The sequence below is a fragment of the Rhineura floridana genome, chromosome 5 (genome assembly GCF_030035675.1).
Source record: "Rhineura floridana isolate rRhiFlo1 chromosome 5, rRhiFlo1.hap2, whole genome shotgun sequence".
NCBI classification, from domain to species: Eukaryota; Metazoa; Chordata; class Lepidosauria; order Squamata; family Rhineuridae; genus Rhineura; species Rhineura floridana.
In genome coordinates, this window is record NC_084484.1 from 186,723,553 (window position 1) to 186,740,884 (window position 17,332).

General features: G+C 49.5%; 1 protein-coding gene across 2 annotated transcripts; it reads right to left on the minus strand.

Annotated features, from left to right (window-relative positions):
- Nucleotides 1-2,151: 2,151 nt before the first annotated feature.
- Nucleotides 2,152-11,584, minus strand: IL18BP (interleukin 18 binding protein). 2 transcript variants are annotated; one of them, XM_061629658.1, is made up of 6 exons: nt 11,553-11,584; nt 10,383-10,451; nt 9,437-9,496; nt 6,600-6,729; nt 4,148-4,364; nt 2,152-2,897 (listed from the first exon to the last, which is right to left on the minus strand). In XM_061629658.1, exons 1-5 carry the CDS (start codon nt 11,566-11,568, stop codon nt 4,160-4,162), a joined length of 480 nt encoding a protein of 159 aa, XP_061485642.1. In that variant the 5' UTR covers nt 11,569-11,584; the 3' UTR covers nt 2,152-2,897; nt 4,148-4,159. The 2 variants fall into 2 exon arrangements, with proteins under 2 accessions (XP_061485642.1, XP_061485640.1); XM_061629656.1 differs by having other exon boundaries at nt 2,152-3,028.
- Nucleotides 11,585-17,332: the final 5,748 nt, after the last annotated feature.

The following is a 17,332-nucleotide window of genomic DNA, read 5'->3' on the forward strand; positions in this document are numbered from 1 at the left end:
AAAGGTCCGTTTCCTCTGTTGTGCAGAACGGACCTCCTGATTAAGATGGTATCTGCAGGAGGCCCTCACCTGCAGAGCGCAGTGATCGACTGGGTGTATAAGGGGTAAGACGGTCTTTCAGGTATCCTGGTCCTGAGCTGTCTAGGGCTTTGTACACCAAAACTAGAACCTTGAATTTAGCCCTGTAGCTAATAGGTAGCCAGTGCAATTCTTTCAGCAGCGGGGTGACATGTTGGTGATACCTTGTCCCAGTGAGCAGTCTTGCCACTGCATTTTGCACCAGTTACAGCTTCCGGACCAACCTCAAGGGCAGCCTCACAAACAGCACATTACAGTTATCCAGCCTGAAGGTTACCAGTGTGTGGATAACAGTGGTCAGGCTATCCCAGTCCAGTAACAGCCAACGCAGCTCTCTTACCACCCGAAGCTGGTGAAAGGCACTCGTAGCCACTGAGGTCACCTGGGCCTCTAGCAACAAAAATGGGTCTAGAGCACCCCCAGACTATGGACCTGCTCTTTCAGAGGGAGCACGACCCCATCGAAAGCAGGTAATCAACCAATTATCTGAACTGGGGAACCACCAACCCACAGTGCTTCCGTCTTGCTAGGATTCAGACTCAGTCTATTGGCCCTCATCCAACCCACCACTGAGTCCAGGGCTTGCATGAGCTCTCCCGATTCAGATGTTACAGAGAAATAGAGCTGGGTATCGTCAGCGTACTGCTGACACCTCACCCCAGATTTCCGAATGACCGCTCCCAAGGGCTTCATATAGATGTTAAACAGCATTGGGGAGAAAATAGGCAGTGAGGTGCTGCGGGGTGCCAACTGCCAAGGGGCCAAAAGACAATCACCTAATGCTATTCTTTGAAAACAACCTTGGAGATAGGATCAGAACCACTGTAAAACAGCACCTCTGCTACCTATCTCACTAAGTCAGCCCAGAAGGATACCATAGTCTATGGTTTCAAAAGCTGCTGAGATAGCAAGAATAACAGGGTCACACTCCCCCTGTCTTTCTTCCGATAAACACCCATCAGGGTGACCAAGGCTGATTCAGTCCCATAACCAGGCCTGAACCCAGACTGGAATGGGTCAAGATAATCTGTTTCATCCAAGAGTACTTGTGCCACAACCCTCTCAGTCACCTTCTCTAAGAAGGGGATATTTGCAACCGGGCGGTAGTTGTCACAAACCAATGATTCCAGGGTGAGCTTTTTCAGGAGCAGTTGGATCACTGTCTCTTTCAGGGCAGCTGGGACCACTGTGTGTCACAAAGACATGTTGACCACACCCTGGATCCACGCAGTCATACCTCAGCAAGCTTTAATAAGCCAAGAAGGTCAAGGGTCGAGAGGACACGTTGCTGGCCGCATCATGGCAAGCACCTTGTTCACATCATTAGGCCACATCAGCTGAAACTCATCCTAAGAAGTTGCAGCAGGCATTGCACTCTCACACTGGACACCCTGGACACTTCACTGGGGACTACAGTAGATGTGGATGGGGCATCAAGATTGCTAGAGGCGAGTAACTTCACCCTCAAAGTGCCTTGCAAACAATTCACAGTGGGCTTCTGAAGAGGCTAAAAGTCCATTCCCTGGAGTTGATGGCCCTACAGTGTAATTCCCCACAGAAGAGCAGATGTCTCCCTGCCCCATCTTCTGGAACGTGCCTGTCCACAGAGAGTAGAGCAGGACCCTCTGTTCTCCCCCCACAGGAGTGCTCCAGAAGGGATTCATGGCCTCTGAAGCTGAGAGGTGCAGAAGGAACCAGAGGGTCACATTCTGTCCCATTCCTTTCCTGGTACAGGTTTTCTACCAAGGCAACAAAGACAGTTTCCTCCCTAAACTCAGACTGAAATAGATCCAGATCTCTAAACACCTGAGATTAGGGATGGGTGAGAATTTCGATTCAGTTCGCATTTCAAACAGAATTTATCAAATTAGCACTTTCCAAAACAATATGAGAGCTGACAGCCATCCTTCGAAATTCACATTTATTAGAATTTTGGGATGCAGTTTGCCAACTAAACATTTACAAAAATGCATATATTAGGGGAAAGTGCATCAGAAAATAACATGCAAAAAAGCATGAAATGATGAGAAATGGCTTATAAAAATGTGTACCTTAGTCAAAATTGCCTACAAAATACGTCGGTTTTTTTTAGGAATTCAGACTAAAATGGAGAATTTTCATGAGGATTTTTTTAAAAAAATCAGATTGCTGTAGAAACGTAGAGAACTGAATTTAACATTGGAAGAATGAGGATCTGAAAGAACAAAAAGAGAGATCTTTCCATCCCTACCTGAGATAGATAGGCTCTCACTTGCTCAGGCCTCAAGCAGGGCGGATGTTTCGAAGGCAGGTCGTCGGCTGCAAGCCGCCCACTCCTGCTGTGAAGCTGGAGGAAGGCTTTGGGTGAGGGAGGGGGTGGGCCCCCTTTCTAACGGGGGTGGGCCCCCTTTCCCCAGGCTGTTAGAGCTTCCTAGGATCCAACCAACACTGTGAAATGGGTCTGGTCCCACACAGGAGCAGCATTTCACATACAATGAATTCACACACATGTGCATGCATACTGTCAAAGGGGATCATGGCTCAGTGACGGAACAGAGACTCCCCTGCGGCAAGGACTCTGGAGTGTTAATACAGTTTTACACATCAGACAAGGAAGAGAACAGGAAAAAACAGTGACAGCTGCCATTTGTTCGCAGAGGAGCGTAAAGAGACTGCCTCTAGATTTTATTTAAACGGTTCTGCATATGGTTTGGCGCTCTGAATGATGTTTTAAATCCTCCAGGAATGGCATTTTGCTAACTTCCCCACTTCCTTGGTGCCCTGTGTCTCGGGGCACTCCCTGCCTTTGGGATGAGTTGAGCAGGTGGAGCAGTCATCGCCTGGAGCAGAGAGGTGGGAAGGAGAAAGTAAGAGCAGGAGCACTGGAAGGAGGTGGCGGGCTGTCGATGGCAGCCGTGAGTCCTCCATCACTCTAATGCTGGGCATGCTCCTGTCCTCTGGCCACTCAGCCCTGTGGAACCATGAAATATAGAAAGGTGGTTGGTTTCTGCCTTAATAGTGAATGGATCCCTGTGTCCTATTAGATTATTTGCGACCGCTTGGTCATCAGATGCATGAAGGAGGTGATTGCCTAAGTCAGCCTCCCACAACCTGGGACTGATGCGAGTTGTAGTCTAAAACATCTGGAGGGCACCAGGCTGGGGAAGGTTGGGCATATATCCCCTGAGTACAGAGGCCAAAAGGTCAAGCAGAGCCTGACAGCCACAGAGGTCAATAACAATGCAGATTGTACACTGAGTGCTGGATCCATCCTGTGCTGGAGTAACTGACTCCTGCCTTGTCAGTTGTCTAAGGCTCCTGCTAGGAGGAAGGGCGGGATATAAATCAAATAATAAATAGAGAGGAGGAGACAGCCTGGCCCTGCCACAAGTGTGACGCTTAATATTGCAGCTGCCTCTCTGCTGAACGTGTCTCCCTCAAAATCGTACATAAACAGGCACAAAAGTGGGGCTTTGCTGTTTCCCGACTCCCAGCGTCAAGAGCGACCCTACGTTGCCTTCCGAAGGGGATGTCAGCCACTCTACAGTTGCATTTTCTGTGGGAAAACCTGGGGGTGGCGTTTCTGAGTGCTCAGCAACACATTTGCTAATCTGCACTTCCCAGACGGTATTTGGGAGGTGGACAGGGAGACCCCTCTGGGCCTGAACCTTTTACAGGGCCTGTTCCTCTCCTCCTCTTCAGGTGCTTCCTGGAGGTGGCCGGGTCAGTGGCACTGGGATTTGTCTACATGTGCAAACCGCTCTCCTGTATCGGTGCCGTTTACAGCAGTTGCTGGGAGAGGGCTGTGTCTGTGCCCCTACCGCGTGTGGGCACCTTTGGCCAACTGGTGCTGGAAATGGGCACTAGACCGCATGGGCTCACTTGGGCCTGATCCAGCAAGGCTCTTCTTACACTCCTACGCAGAGAGAAAGATTACATTTTGCAGCCCTAGTCTGGCATCTCTCCCTATGCAGGGCCCTGATGTTCACACTGTTGCTGTTTACAAACAGATGGAAGGTGCCGAGGCTTTGGCGGCACTTCAGTTGACAGGCCTCTCCTCTCCAGCATATCCAGAATGGGTGCTGCTTACCCAGAGCTCTGCTCAAAAGTTTCCAAGCACTCCGCTCCCACTCACTGCTGCATCTTGACCATGCAACTCCTTGTTACGCTTCCAGGTGACTGCTTTCCGTGCTGAGCCTGCTGGGTCAAGGACGATGCATTCGAACTTGGTGCTCAAGATCTTCTTTGTGAAGACAGGGATGAACAGCTCCCGTCTCAGGGCAAGGCCGGTGCCCTTGGCTTCCTCTCTGTGGGGAAGAAAGGGGGGAAATGAGCAGGAGGAGGAAAGCAGAATGAGAGTGTGTGGGGAGAACCTAACAGCCGTGGACCCAGTAGCAGGGAAGCACCAGGATGCCACAGATGCCAATTCAAGGGTGATGGAGAGACAGGCTGGACCCTCAGCAAAGCCTCTCCTCGTGGCCACTACGGACAGATGGGCTCATGGGTCACAAGGGTGGGTGGGTGGGTGGAGAGAGAGAGAGAGTCATTTCCCCATACTGTCATACAGCCCTTTTACTTTCTAAACACTAGTCGTTTGCTTCAAACAGGAGTGCTAGCTCGTGGGCCTTAACTGCCATCTCAACCCCCCCCAACGCCTAGTGATTTCTTTAGCAACTTGTTTTTAAAAATTACGATTAAAATATTGCTCCTGTATGTCTCCCTCCTGTGGTACTATGATTCCAAGCAAGTTTTTTGTGGCTCCCAAGACACACACACACTTTGTCCAATTTTTAAAAAAGCTTTACATTTTCATTTTTTAAAATTTTTCTAAATAATGAACAATAAAAAGTGATTTTAAACAGTTTAGAATAGCTGATGGGGAAGTCTTTTGGAAGGCAGCCTTAAGGACACCAGTCCTCACCACATCCACTTTTACAATTTAGTCACACCTACTTTGCTATGTGGCCCCTGGATGATTTATCACGGAGTCAGTTTGGCCCTCAACTAAAAAAAAGAAAGTTAGCCACGCCCTGATTAAAACTTGAAGCCTTTCAATTTTAAAAAGGCCTTAGTAACTAATGTAATTTTAAAAGTTACATATACTCAAATCACACGTTCCAGTCCTAAATGGAACAACATACTACATTTATGGTTCAAATGTGTGGTTTTAAATAACTGGTGAAAGAAGGTAATTGCCTGGTTCAGGAGCTGAACCTTTGAAAAAATACATCTGAAACACTGGGGAGGAGGGGTATTGATTTTGGCATGTGCAGGTATCAGTTGTTGCTTGCAGCTAATTCACTTCTTGTGCAAATGTATCCCAAGAGAGTCTTGGGCAGAGAGCTATTTACGCTTTGCACTTAAAATGACATGGTCCAAGTGTTCACACTAAGGAAAGTCTAGATTCCAGTCTGCATTGAGTTCTCCTGAGAGAGACCACAGTTCACTTTTGTGTAATCTTACCCCCTCTTGGTCAGGGGGAGAGGCGATGCTGACCTCCTCCTCACTCCAGCAATCCTGCTCTGCTCCTTGAGCTACTGAGGGTCCAGGCCTCTTTCTATACCCCTTGATTACATTTTCTTTTAATGCATTTCCCCAACTTTCTTTAGTTAGGAACATAGGAGACTGCCTTCGACGGAGTCAGACCATTGGTCCCTCTGGCTCAGTATTCCCTACAATGACTGGCAGGGACTCTTCAGGGTGTCAGGCAGGGGACATTCCCAGTCCTACCCAGGAGTGTGGTAGTCCAGGGTCTCGGGGGGTCTTAGACCCTTTACTTTTTTGGGAGCAGGGTCCCTATGTCTCCAGAATCCTGCGAGCCAGTCAACATGAAAGGGAAGTCTGTTAGCCACTGAGAAGAGTCTTCTAACAAGCTTCCTAGTCCTTTCCTACTGATTGGAGCCAAAGTAAAAGGTGACGAGTCAGCCACTGAGAAGACTCTTTTCAGTAGCTAACACTCCCCCCATTCATGCTTGTTGGCTCCTAGGGACGTCTGTTGTTGTGAGGGAAGGCATTAACAAGGAACTCATTCACAACTCAGTGGCAAAAAAGGGGGCATGGCTGTGACTATCATGAAGGGACCCTGGACTTCTGAATTAGCCACTACGTTGCTGGCCCTACCTAGAGATACCCATCATGCAGCTGTTCCACTAGAGCAACAGCCTTCCTTGCCCTAAAGGATGTGATTGTAGAAGGCATCCTGCCTTGTTTCAAACGTCTTTCTTCCAGGGCTAAGGCCACTTTGCCCGTTCCTCCTTGACCTTATTTATTTCATTTATGGCCTGCCTTTCCTCTGAGAAGGTCAAAGTGGCATCCAAACATGGTTCTCCCCATCCCAATTTCATCATCCTTGCAACCCTGTGAGGTAGGTTAGGCTGAGAGACAGGGATTGGCCAAGGTCCCACCCAGGGAGCTTCATGGCCGAGTGGAGATTTGAGCCCTGGCCTCCCAGATCCCAGTCCGGCACTCTAACCACTACACCACACTGGCTCTTGGGCTTCAGAGGAAAGTTAGGCCCTCTGGAAGTTGCAGGATTTACTCACATGGTGCTGCTTTCGGTCACTTCTTCTTCGGAGTACAAGTCTTCCAGGAAGGTTCCATTGGCCAGCCAGTACATGATGCCGCTGTCTGCAAAAGCTGTGTAGCCCTCACACAGGATGCGGATCGTTTCCCCTGAGAGGGAAAGGGAAAGTGGGGCTGAGTCTTCCACAAAGAGTCCAAAAGGATGGCAAACTATCGTCCTTTTGTAGGTCTGGCTCCTGATTACCAGGAAAGTGCCACCTCTCCAGAATGGGGCTGAAATCAGGGTGGGGAGGCTGTAGTTCCCACTCCATGGGGATCTAGACAATCTCTGGAAAGGACACTGAGAAGGCAAAGGGAGGGACAGGCACACAAATGCCCTGCTTTACCCAGGCATGTCAACGACACAACTAACTCCATGTGCAAATGTGTCAGTGTGATATAGAATCATACAATAGTAGAGTTGGAAGGGGCCTACGAGGCCATCCAGTCCAACCCCCTGCTCAATGCAGGAATCCAACTTAAAGCATCCCCGACAGGTGGCTGTCCAGCTGCCTCTTGAAGGCCTCCAGTGTCGGAGAGCCCACTACCTCTCTAGGTGATTGGTTCCATTGTCGTATGGCTCTAACAGACAGGACGTTTTTCCTGATATGTAATGTCACAACTAGAACTTGCACATTGCTTGAGCTTCAGTGCTTTGCAATAAAGTCAGTCCGCCCTTGTCATTGCCAGTCTTCATGTGTGTTTAGCATCAAAACGGAGCGAGGTGCATGCCGGCGTGGAGCGGCCCTCAAGCAGAGGCATCACACTTCAGACGACCCAGTTCTGTGGTTGCACTGCCTGCTGTCCATCGCCAGGGGGCACGTGGCATGCTGGTGCTCATCGCCGCCAGAAATGGCCTTTTACAGAAAGCCACAGGCTGGGTCTGGCAGAGGTCTTCCCAAAATGTAGCCTGCATTGTCCGAGTATGACATACCTCTTTCAATCAGGCACTGAGGATATGTGGATGATGCCTTTCTAACATACCTTCCTGGCCAAAGACAGAAGCTGGAATGTACGACGAGCCTCATTTAGTGAAGCAACTCTGAGCCCGCTTTGTCATGAACATGGGGGCGGAGGGGGCACTGCCTTTTCCCCATGTTGCTGCCTCATATGATTCCTCCACCTGAGGTGCAAGTGGAGAGTTCCTTCATCAGCATTAGTTTCAGGCCATGCAGAAGGGCCGAAATGGGAAAGAAGTAATAAATGTTTTGCTGGATCAAAGCAAACAAAGCAAACTCTCTATCCCAGTATTCTGTTTCCAACAGTGGACAGGCGGGTGCTTCTGGAAAGGTCACAAACAGAGCTCAAAGGTATCCTTTTGTATTCAGAGATGCCCTGCAAATGGATGGATCCATTTGACTTTTCATAGCTAATACCTATTGATAGATATGTACCCTCCCTCAGTCGTGGCATCTGCCTCATTCCCCCCCCCCATTTCTTTAAGGGATCTAGGCCAAGTCCTTAAGTTAATTGTGCGCTGGCTGGTCAAAAGGAGCCAGTCCCCGCCACATATCCCTCTCCTATTCTTTGCTGTAATTTGTTTTAACTGTTTTAATAGGTTTATTTTTTATTGTTGTAACCCACTAAGGAATCTCATGGTGAACAGTGGATAAGAAATCTAATTAATTAATAGTAATAATAATAGAGTTATTTATTAAGTTTCTCTTTGGCTTGCCTCCCAAAGGAGCCAAGGGTGTCAACCAAGCAGATCTGACAGAATCCCTCTTCAGGGACTGTTGTGGGGTTCCAGTAGAAGTCTCGGGGGGAGGAGCAAGTGTCCCCACTCTGCCTCCCACCCTGCAAGAAATTACTGTCTCAGCACCTTCCCACTTGAATGCTCTCCGTGTATTTTAGAACCCCAGGCTGGTTCCATGGATATAAAAAAAATGGAGATGGACTGCCTTCAAGTCGATCCTGACTTATGGCGACCCTATGAATAGGGATTTCATGGCAAGCGGTATTCAGAGGGGGGGGGTTTCCCATTGCCTCCCTCTGAGGCTAGTCCTCCCCAGCTGGCCAGGGCCTGCTCAGCTTGCCACAGCTGCACAAGCCAGCCCCTTCCTTGTCTGCCACTGCCAGCTGGGGGGCAACTCTGCTGCTTGCCCACGGCTGCACAGGTGGCAGGGCACGTCACCCCTGAGCCACTCCCTGTGGGGGTGATCTTTAGCTGGCCCTTGACACCAGGAGACACGAGCAGGGATTTGAACTCGCAGACTCTGGACTCCCAGCCAGGCTCTCCTCCGCACTGGGCTATCCCAGCTGTTATGGATATAAAAGATTTCCCCAATTCTGGCAGCCACCTGCCTATGTCACAATGATCAGTCTGGTAGTCTTTAAGGTACCACAAGACTATTTTAATTGGGGGGGGGTAACCGACTCATACAGCACCCCCTCCCCAAACTCAAGTTCATCAGGGCTTTCCAGGCGTGCTGCTGGAGGAGGAAATCTCTATGCTGCACATGGGTGTTCAAAGTCATGGGTGCTCTTGAATGGATCGAATGGATGTGAGACAATACTCCCTGGCCCGATACATTTCCATGGAGGAGCTTTAGTCCCGCTGTGCAGAAATGTTCAGGTGCTCATGGTGAGTTTTCCAAGGAGAGGAACTTTGGCACCTGACAAGTCTCGCACTCAGTAGGATAAGTACAGGTGAAGCACCCGCAATGCTCATGGAGCCCACCTTACTCTGGTGCCAAACATCCCCACAGTCAGACTTCTACTCGCTACAGTGCCTCCATGGACCAGGAATTACTCTCCTCCCGTCCATCCCCTCTCGAACGGGTCTGGCTGTTGTTAGTGGGCAGGGGCCAAGACTTACCACAGTCAGGCTGGTATCTGAGGTGAGAAGAGATGTAGGGCTGCAGATGTGAGGCTGAATCTGAAAAGAGAAAGTTCTGGATGAAGAGAATGGTAGTGGTGGGCGGGGGCTTTGCCCTTGGCAACTGAGCTCTTGCAATTGCCTTTGGCAACGGAGCTCTTGCAATTGCCCTTGGCAACTGAACTCCAGCTTTTGCCAACCTGGTGCCATCCAGATGCTACAACTCTCTTCACCCCCAGCCAGGACAGCCGGCCTGCTCCGTCGCCTGCCTTCCTGGAGCCCTGTGGCACTTGTTTTGGCTTGGAGAGGCAGACTCCTTGTTCCTTCAGTGTTTGAGGCCACAGCGCCAGGGACACCCTGGGGTCCTCGGTAAGCCTTCTTGCTGGTGCAGGCTGCTTGCCTCCTAAACACCCTGAGATGACTGCCTTGTGCTTGCAGATGAAGCCGCACAGCCTGGCTGTGCCTGTATGGCAGGGAGGGGAGGGCTTATAGCGGAGGAGTGCTGCGTTCAGGCCACACACCTCTTCATGGCAATGTGCGGACCCCACAGCATGCTGGCCACTACCCCCACCCCGGACTGCTCCCCACCCAGCAGCATGGCTGATGCTTGCAGGGCCCGTGGAACAGACTGCTCAAGGAGGCGGCAAGAGCTGCTTGGCATGGCTTTTCCAGAGACGCTCCCTTTGCATTTCAGGTCTGTTTCAAGGCAGCTGCTCTGCTGAAGTCTCCCTGCAAGACCGGAACCTGTGGAGTAGCCCCCGTCTGCCCCCCCCAAATCCATGAGGCTGTTTGTTCCAGAAGCCACCAAAGGCGATGGAGACCTTTTCAGGGACGTCTGGTGTGGACGCTTTTGGGGAGCTGATCCCGGTCTGTGTAGCTAATCCACCCCCTTTTAAGGAGGAGAAGCGTTTGGGGGCAACTCCTCCCACAGGCCCCTTTGCCTTACCTGTCCCTTGTAAGCAGGTACAGCTGCAGATCAGGGCTAAGAGGAGGCAGCGTGTCTGACCCCGGAGGCCTGCAAGCAGAGCGGAGGGAGCAGTTGGGATGTGCAGCCGGGAAGAGACGCAGCCAGGCTGACTGCTTGACGCTGGAGGCCTGCATCCGCCAGGGAATCCCCCCCCCCGTTACAGTGGGGCTGTCCTGCCAAGGCCTCCTTCACACAGGGCGTCATGGACCTACGGAACTGGCTGCTGCAGAACGCAGTGGGACTGCCCCCTTAGACGTCTTTGATGGATTGATGCAGGAGGACTATCCATGGCTATCAGCCGCCATGGCCGGTAGCAGAATGCCAGGGAGTGGGGGGCGAACAGTGAAAGCAACGCGCAGCCAGGCTTCAGGCATCTGGGATGTCTGCAAACATTTCCTTATTTGTATTTCCTTATCACTCTCTTTATGCCACAAAAGTCTCAAGGGGACTTATAACAAATACAAAGAAGTAAAAGATAGTGCAATAAGACGTGATAAAATGCTAAAAGTGATCAGGCGCTAATGCCCAGCAACTGAGCCCCTCCTGTCCCAGTTACATCAATGCGGTTATCAACGAGAGCGGGAGGGAGGCAGGCGAAGCAGCTATGGGGGCTGCGCAGTCCGACTGCCCCCCTCCCCACGCAGGGCCAACTCTACATTTTGTGTCATTTACTGAATGTGTCTTAGTATTTTACAATGGTAAATTGCCTTAGTAGAAAGGCTTATTATTAATTATTATTAATAATAATAAGAATTAGATGTGGCACCAGGTTGAAAATGGTCATTCAGGAATGCACCTGCGAAAGAACTCGGTTTGAAGCTTATTGGGTTTAATTGTTCATCTGTTTTGCTGATACCTTTGCTGCGCTGCGCTCCTTTAGGAGGAAGGGTGGGATGATGATGATGATGATGATGATCATAATAATAAATAAATCTTTTAAACAGTTGTTCTCATGGACTTGGAGTTCCCTCCCCTCCTTTCCCCCCTGTGATTCATGCCTACCTGCTTATCTTTCCCACGGCATGCAAAGGAAAGTGTAGACATGTATTTGTGTATAGATTTAGCTATCTAGGCAGAGAGACTTCTGAGGGGCCCCCTGAAAGGAAGCCTTGGCAGAGGCAGGAGTGATGGACACAGCTGGCTCCCTACCTGTGGCTGAAGACATCCTCTTTGTCCTCTTGGCAAGGGTGGGTGACTTGCCTGAATGGGGAAGGGAGCATTTTATACACATGCGCTCTCTGTTCTGACTCACAGGGGAAACCCCTGCAAAAATTCAGCAAGCAGCAAAACAAAAAAAAGCACAACGCCTGCTCTTATTTGTAGTTTCAGAATTACCTAGAGATACAGACTGAAAGTGCAGCAGCAGTTTAACTAGGGGCTCTTAGACACACTTCCAAAAAAGCTGGCTACTTATAAGTAGTTTGGCCCTTTCCCAGACATAGATAAACAGCTATAAGATTAACTACGCTGGAGACAGAACAGGGGAGCTGAAGGCCCCGTCTGCATCACTTTAAAAAGTCCTAGAATCCTGGGAACTGTAGTTTGTTAAGGGTGCTGAGAGTTGTTAGGGGTCCCCTCACAGAGCTGCAAGTCTCCCGAGTTCCCTAGGAAGAGGGATTGCCTGTTATTCCACTCTGAGAGGGAGAAAAGCTCTTCCCTGTCCGCTTTGTCTGCACCATGCATAATTCGCTCTCTCCAGGGAGTAAGCTGGGTGAACACGATGGGACTTAGGTATACATGCATAGGACCGTAGTGTTAATTGCACAGATTATTGGATAATTATCTGAATGAGGGTCAATGTGGTTGGCCAACTTTGCCTTCAGCACTTTGGCACCTGCAGTCCAACAGCCAAATGAGACTATTGCCCTTGATGTTTGGTTCACACCACTCAAGGTATGTTGGTCCTGGAGAGAGAGATTTATTTTACGACTGTATTGTAGACAAAATGATAAGAAGTCCAGTTTTGGCAAGATTTGTTTTCTCCTGTCAGAGCAGGATAAATATATAATGTCTCAGAATGCCCTTTTCATAGTAGCTGCTTAAAAGAAAGGCTAAGAGATGTTTGGGAGAGAGAGGGACATGTGTGTGTGTGTGTGTGTGTGAGAGAGAGAGAGAGAGAGAGAGAGAGAGAGAGAATGGTTTCCTTGAATGGCAAAGTGGTTGAGCTGCAGAGATGTTGGCGGGCTGTTAGCACAACCTATCCGTATGAACACAGGATGCTTCATTATACAGAGTTAGGCCCATCTAGCTCAATGTTGTCTGTGCGTCTCCAGTGTGTCAGACAGGAGTCTCTCCAGCCCTACCTGGAGGGGCCTTCAGGGACTGAATGTGAGACCTTCTGCATGCAAGGCAGCTGTTCTGCCACTGAGCTATGGCCTTTCTGTGAGCGTGCTTCTCTGCCCCCAAGATACTCAACCAGCATATCTGTTTGTTGTTGTTATGTGCCTTCAAGTCGACTACGACTTCTGGCGACCCTATGAATCAGTGACCTCCAAGAGCATCTGTCCTGAACCACCCTGTTCAGATCTTGTAAGTTCAGGTCTGTGGCTTCCTTTACGGAATCAACCCATCTCTTGTTTGGCCTTCCTCTTTTTCTATTCCCTTCTGTCTTCTCATTATGTGTCCAAAGTATGATAACTTCAGTTTCATCATTTTCGCTTCTAGGGACAGTTCTGGTTTAATTCATTCTAACAACCAATTATTTGTATTTTCGCAGTCCATGGTATCCGCAAAGCTCTCCTCCAACACCACATTTCAAATGAGTTGATTTTTCTCTTATCCGCCTTTTTCACTGTCCAACTTTCACATCCATACATAGAGATTGGAAATACTATGGTCTGAATGATCCTGACTGATCTTTTAGGATGCACACCTTAACGTGGTGAGGGGGTTTGAGAGTGAAGAAGAAGCTGAGAGCAATGCCGTCAGGAGTCTAGACCAAGAGGCCAGACTCCTAGCAGGGGCACCCAAGGCAGAATGGTCAAAGCTGAGACACCAGATTAAGATGCATCCAGACTCAGAGGAAGGCAATGGTAAACCACCTCTGAGTGTCTCTTACCACGAAAACCCTATGAACAGCATATCTGTAGATGCACCAGTTACGTGATGTTCTTTCGTTCAAGGAACTGCAGGAACATTGCAAAGAACATTGACCCTTCAAGAGGTACCTTGAACTTCTCCATTTCTTGGAAAGGGTAGCATGAAATCACTTAGCTTTGCTTTGCTTTTCATTTCTACAATTTAGCCCCCAAGTTACTGTGGAGTTCCTGAGTCACTCACTGGAAATGAGACTGAAGGCTCAGATTTAATCAATAATCGGAGCTAGCTCAGCATTAACTTGGGCGGGGGGAAACCCTACACTAGCTTATAATGAATATCAGAAACCCTTGATTCAGCACCAGAGCTCGCACAAAGGTCAGATGGCTGGGTCTTTTTGCACTTCTGACTGACACAGATTTGGTACATCTTGAATTTCAGGGGCAAACGTTTTCATTTCATTTCATTTTCAGATAAGCCATCTCTTATGTAGCCTCCTTACACCCTGAGGTGTTCTGGTGTTGTTCTTGAGCTAGAGAGCTCTATCCTACAGACAGTGTCTTGTCCAAAGCGAAGGCCTGAAGACCATGGCAGAGCCGGGATTGAAAGCCAAGCGCTGCCTCTGTGGCATCGTGTTCAACTTTCTGCCCGCCACCTGACCTCAAGGGGAAGGACCATAGCTCAATGGCAGAGAACCTGCCTGGAATGCCAAAACTTCTAGCCCTGTAGGCATCTCTAGGTAGGGCTGGGAAGGACATAGGAAGCTACCAGGGCCAGGCTTGACTGGGCACTTGGGCACCTACCTGCCCATGGCTCGCGGTGCCCACCTGCATGCCTCACCTACCTCTCCCATCGCTGTGAATGCCATGCTCACTGCGTGTGCATGCCTACTATCAAGCAAGATAGTGGCAGGGATGTCAGCCCCTTAGAGAAGCCCCTGCTGCCATCTTAGTCGATGGTAGGCATGCACACGCAGCACACACAACATTCACAGCAACAGAAGAGGTAGGGGGCATATGTGCAGGCTTATTGTATGAGGGGGTGCCTGGGAGTGGCTGCCTGCGGGCTGCATCTCCTCAGTCTGCAGCAAGGTCTGGAGCTGCCACAGATCGCAGAACGGAAGCATTACCCCCCCCACCCTAAGGAAGGACCCTTCAGGGGCCCTCAGCCAGGGCCCAACCTGGCCGTCTTCTGGCACCGGCCCTGGAAGCTGCTGTATACTGAGTCTGACTCCTGGTCTTTCTAGTTCAATGTGGTCTACAATTTACTCTGCAGTCTGGTCTCTGTACTCTCAGGGTTTCAAACAAGGGATGTTCCCTTCATGCTCCTATTTGAAACCCTGGAGATCTGCTGCCGGTCAGTGTAGCCCAGGGATGGGGAACCTGTGCCCCTCCAAATATTGCTGGACTCCAACACCCAGCATCCCTCATCTTTGGCCATGCCAGCTGGGCATGATGGGAACTGGGGTCCCACAGTGGGCTTAAACGCATGGGAGCATTAGTTCATATAAAAGACGCTGTTTTCAATTGCACTGTCCACAGTAAGGGCCCAGTCCCAGCTGCAAACAAGCTGTTTTCTGTTCACACTGGGAACAATCACGTTAGGTAGGGGCTGATTGTTGCAGAGCAGCCAGAACGAAGGGAGGAGGAGGAGGGAGTGGGCGTGGAGAGGGGAACAATTGACCCACCCACCTAAATGCATTGGAGCAAAGAGCCTGCAAGCAGGAGCGCAACACAGTTCAGATGGTTTTTCCTTCTTTTTCGTATTATCAGAGGATTGGGTTAGTATGGATTAGTGTGGCATAGTGGTTAGAGTGTTGGACAAGGACCTGGGAGACCAGGGTTCGAATCCCCACACAGCCACGAAGCTCCCTGGGTGACCTTGGGCCAGTCACTGCCTCTCAGCCTCAGAGGAAGGCAGTGGGAAACCCCCTCTGAATGCCGCTTACCATGAAATCCCTCTTCGTAGGGTCGCCATAAGTCGGGATCGACTGGGAGGCAGTCTGTTTCCATTACAGGGGGAAACTGTGTGATAGCTTCTATTTCTTGGTAACGTCATGTGATCCATATGAATTAAAAGGAGATGTGAGTAGCACCAAACACACCCTAAACCACCATGTAAATGATCCCACTCTCTGGAGGTTCCACAGGCCTGTTCCATTCTTTTCTCCTCCGTGCCTTGTGTTCCATCTCGGTCATCCCCTGGGAAGGGCATTCATGGCTCAGTGGCAGAAGGTTCTAGGTTCAATCCTCGGCATCTGACCCCTGCTAGAAATCGGGTTCTACATGAACAAGTGCCTGACTGACCTGGTATAAGGCAGTTGCCAAACTGTTGTTTATCTTTTATTTTGGATATGTCTCAATTGTGCTTTCATCCAAAGCATGGATTCCAGTGTGGTAGAGAAAAATATCAGCTATCAATACAATATATGTCCACCTCTCATGAGCACATTGTTCTAGATTGGGTGCTGCTATGTTTCCTGTCATAACAGTTCCACCAGCTGCCCATTAGCTCTCGGGCCAAGTTCAATATGCTAGTTCTGGTGTATCAAGACCGACATAGCTTTGGGCCAGGATGCTTGAAAGATCGTCTTATCCCTTATATCCCCAGTCGATCACTGCGCTCTGCAGGTGAGGGCCTCCCGCAGATACCATCTTATCAGGAGGTCCGTTCTGCACAACAGAGGAAACAGACCTGTAGTGTGGCGGCACCTACCCTGTGGAATTCCCTCCCCTTAAATATTAGACAGGTGCCATCCCTGTTATCTTTTCAGCTCCTATTGAAGACATTTCTCTTCCAACAAGCCTTTTAAGTAGAGGCTTTAAGTAGAGCCCTTATCCTAGTCTGCAGCAGTCTTGGAATTGTTAAGTTGTTTTATAATTTTTTTAAAAAAGGCTTTAAAGATGTTTTGTTTTTAAGATCGTTTTAATTTATTTTTTAGTGTTTTATCACTTGTTGTTTGCTCCCCTGGGCTCCTTTTGGGAGGGGGAAGAGGCACAATCCCCACAAGGTTGGTTGAAATAAATGGGAACTGTTCTCAGTTAGGCACCTGATGCCTTGAATTTAATAAGAGCATAACCAGAGCCTGCTGGGTCAGGGCAGTGGCCCATCCTGTTCTCACAGTGGCCAACTGAATGCTCCAAAGAGAAGCCCCAAAGCAGGACCTGAGCACAAGAGCACTCTTCCCACTTATGTGTACCAAGTGGTGTACCAAAGCATACAGCCTCTGACAGTGGAGGGCGAGCATAGCCATCATGGGTAGTAGCCATTTATAATCCTTTTTTTTCCTCCATGAATTTGTCCAATCAGAGAGCCAGTGTGGTGCAGTGGTTAGAGTGTCAGACTAGGACCTGGGAGATGAGAGTTCGAATCTCACTCAGCCATGAAGCTCACTGCGTGACTTTGGACCAGACACCATCTCTCAGCCTAACCTACCTCAAAGGGTTGTTGTGAGGATAAAATGGGAAGAGGTGGGAGTCATTTACACCACTTTGACCTCCTTGGAGGAAAGGTGTTATAAATAAATGTAACAAGCAAACAATCCTCTTTTAAAGTCACACAAGTTGGTGGCCATCACTGCGTTTTATTCCAGGAACCAGATGCTATCATGAAGAACGACGTCTCCGTGCACCCGACATACGCTGGATGCCTCTATTGCTCCCCCTCAACAGATCCTTGCAGATTATACTGCAGGCACGTCCCTGCCTCTGCCCACCTGTCTCCGTGTGGCTCGGGCAGTGGCAGTCTGTGGCCAGAAGCACCTGCTTTGTACACAATCTGTCCATGTGTCTGATTAGATGGTGGAGCGCCCAGTCAGAAGCACATGAGAAGAAGATGAGGACTCTGGTGGCCAAATTGACTAGATCCTCCTTCTTTTGTGGGTCCCACCCATA

Coding starts and splice junctions, on each gene's coding strand:
- IL18BP (XM_061629658.1), bottom strand. Junction 9,497..10,382: donor TACCTGCTTACAAGGGACAG/GTAAGGCAAAGG, acceptor TTCTCTTTTCAG/ATTCAGCCTCACATCTGCAG. Junction 4,365..6,599: donor GTGACCGAAAGCAGCACCAT/GTGAGTAAATCC, acceptor TCTTCCCCACAG/AGAGGAAGCCAAGGGCACCG.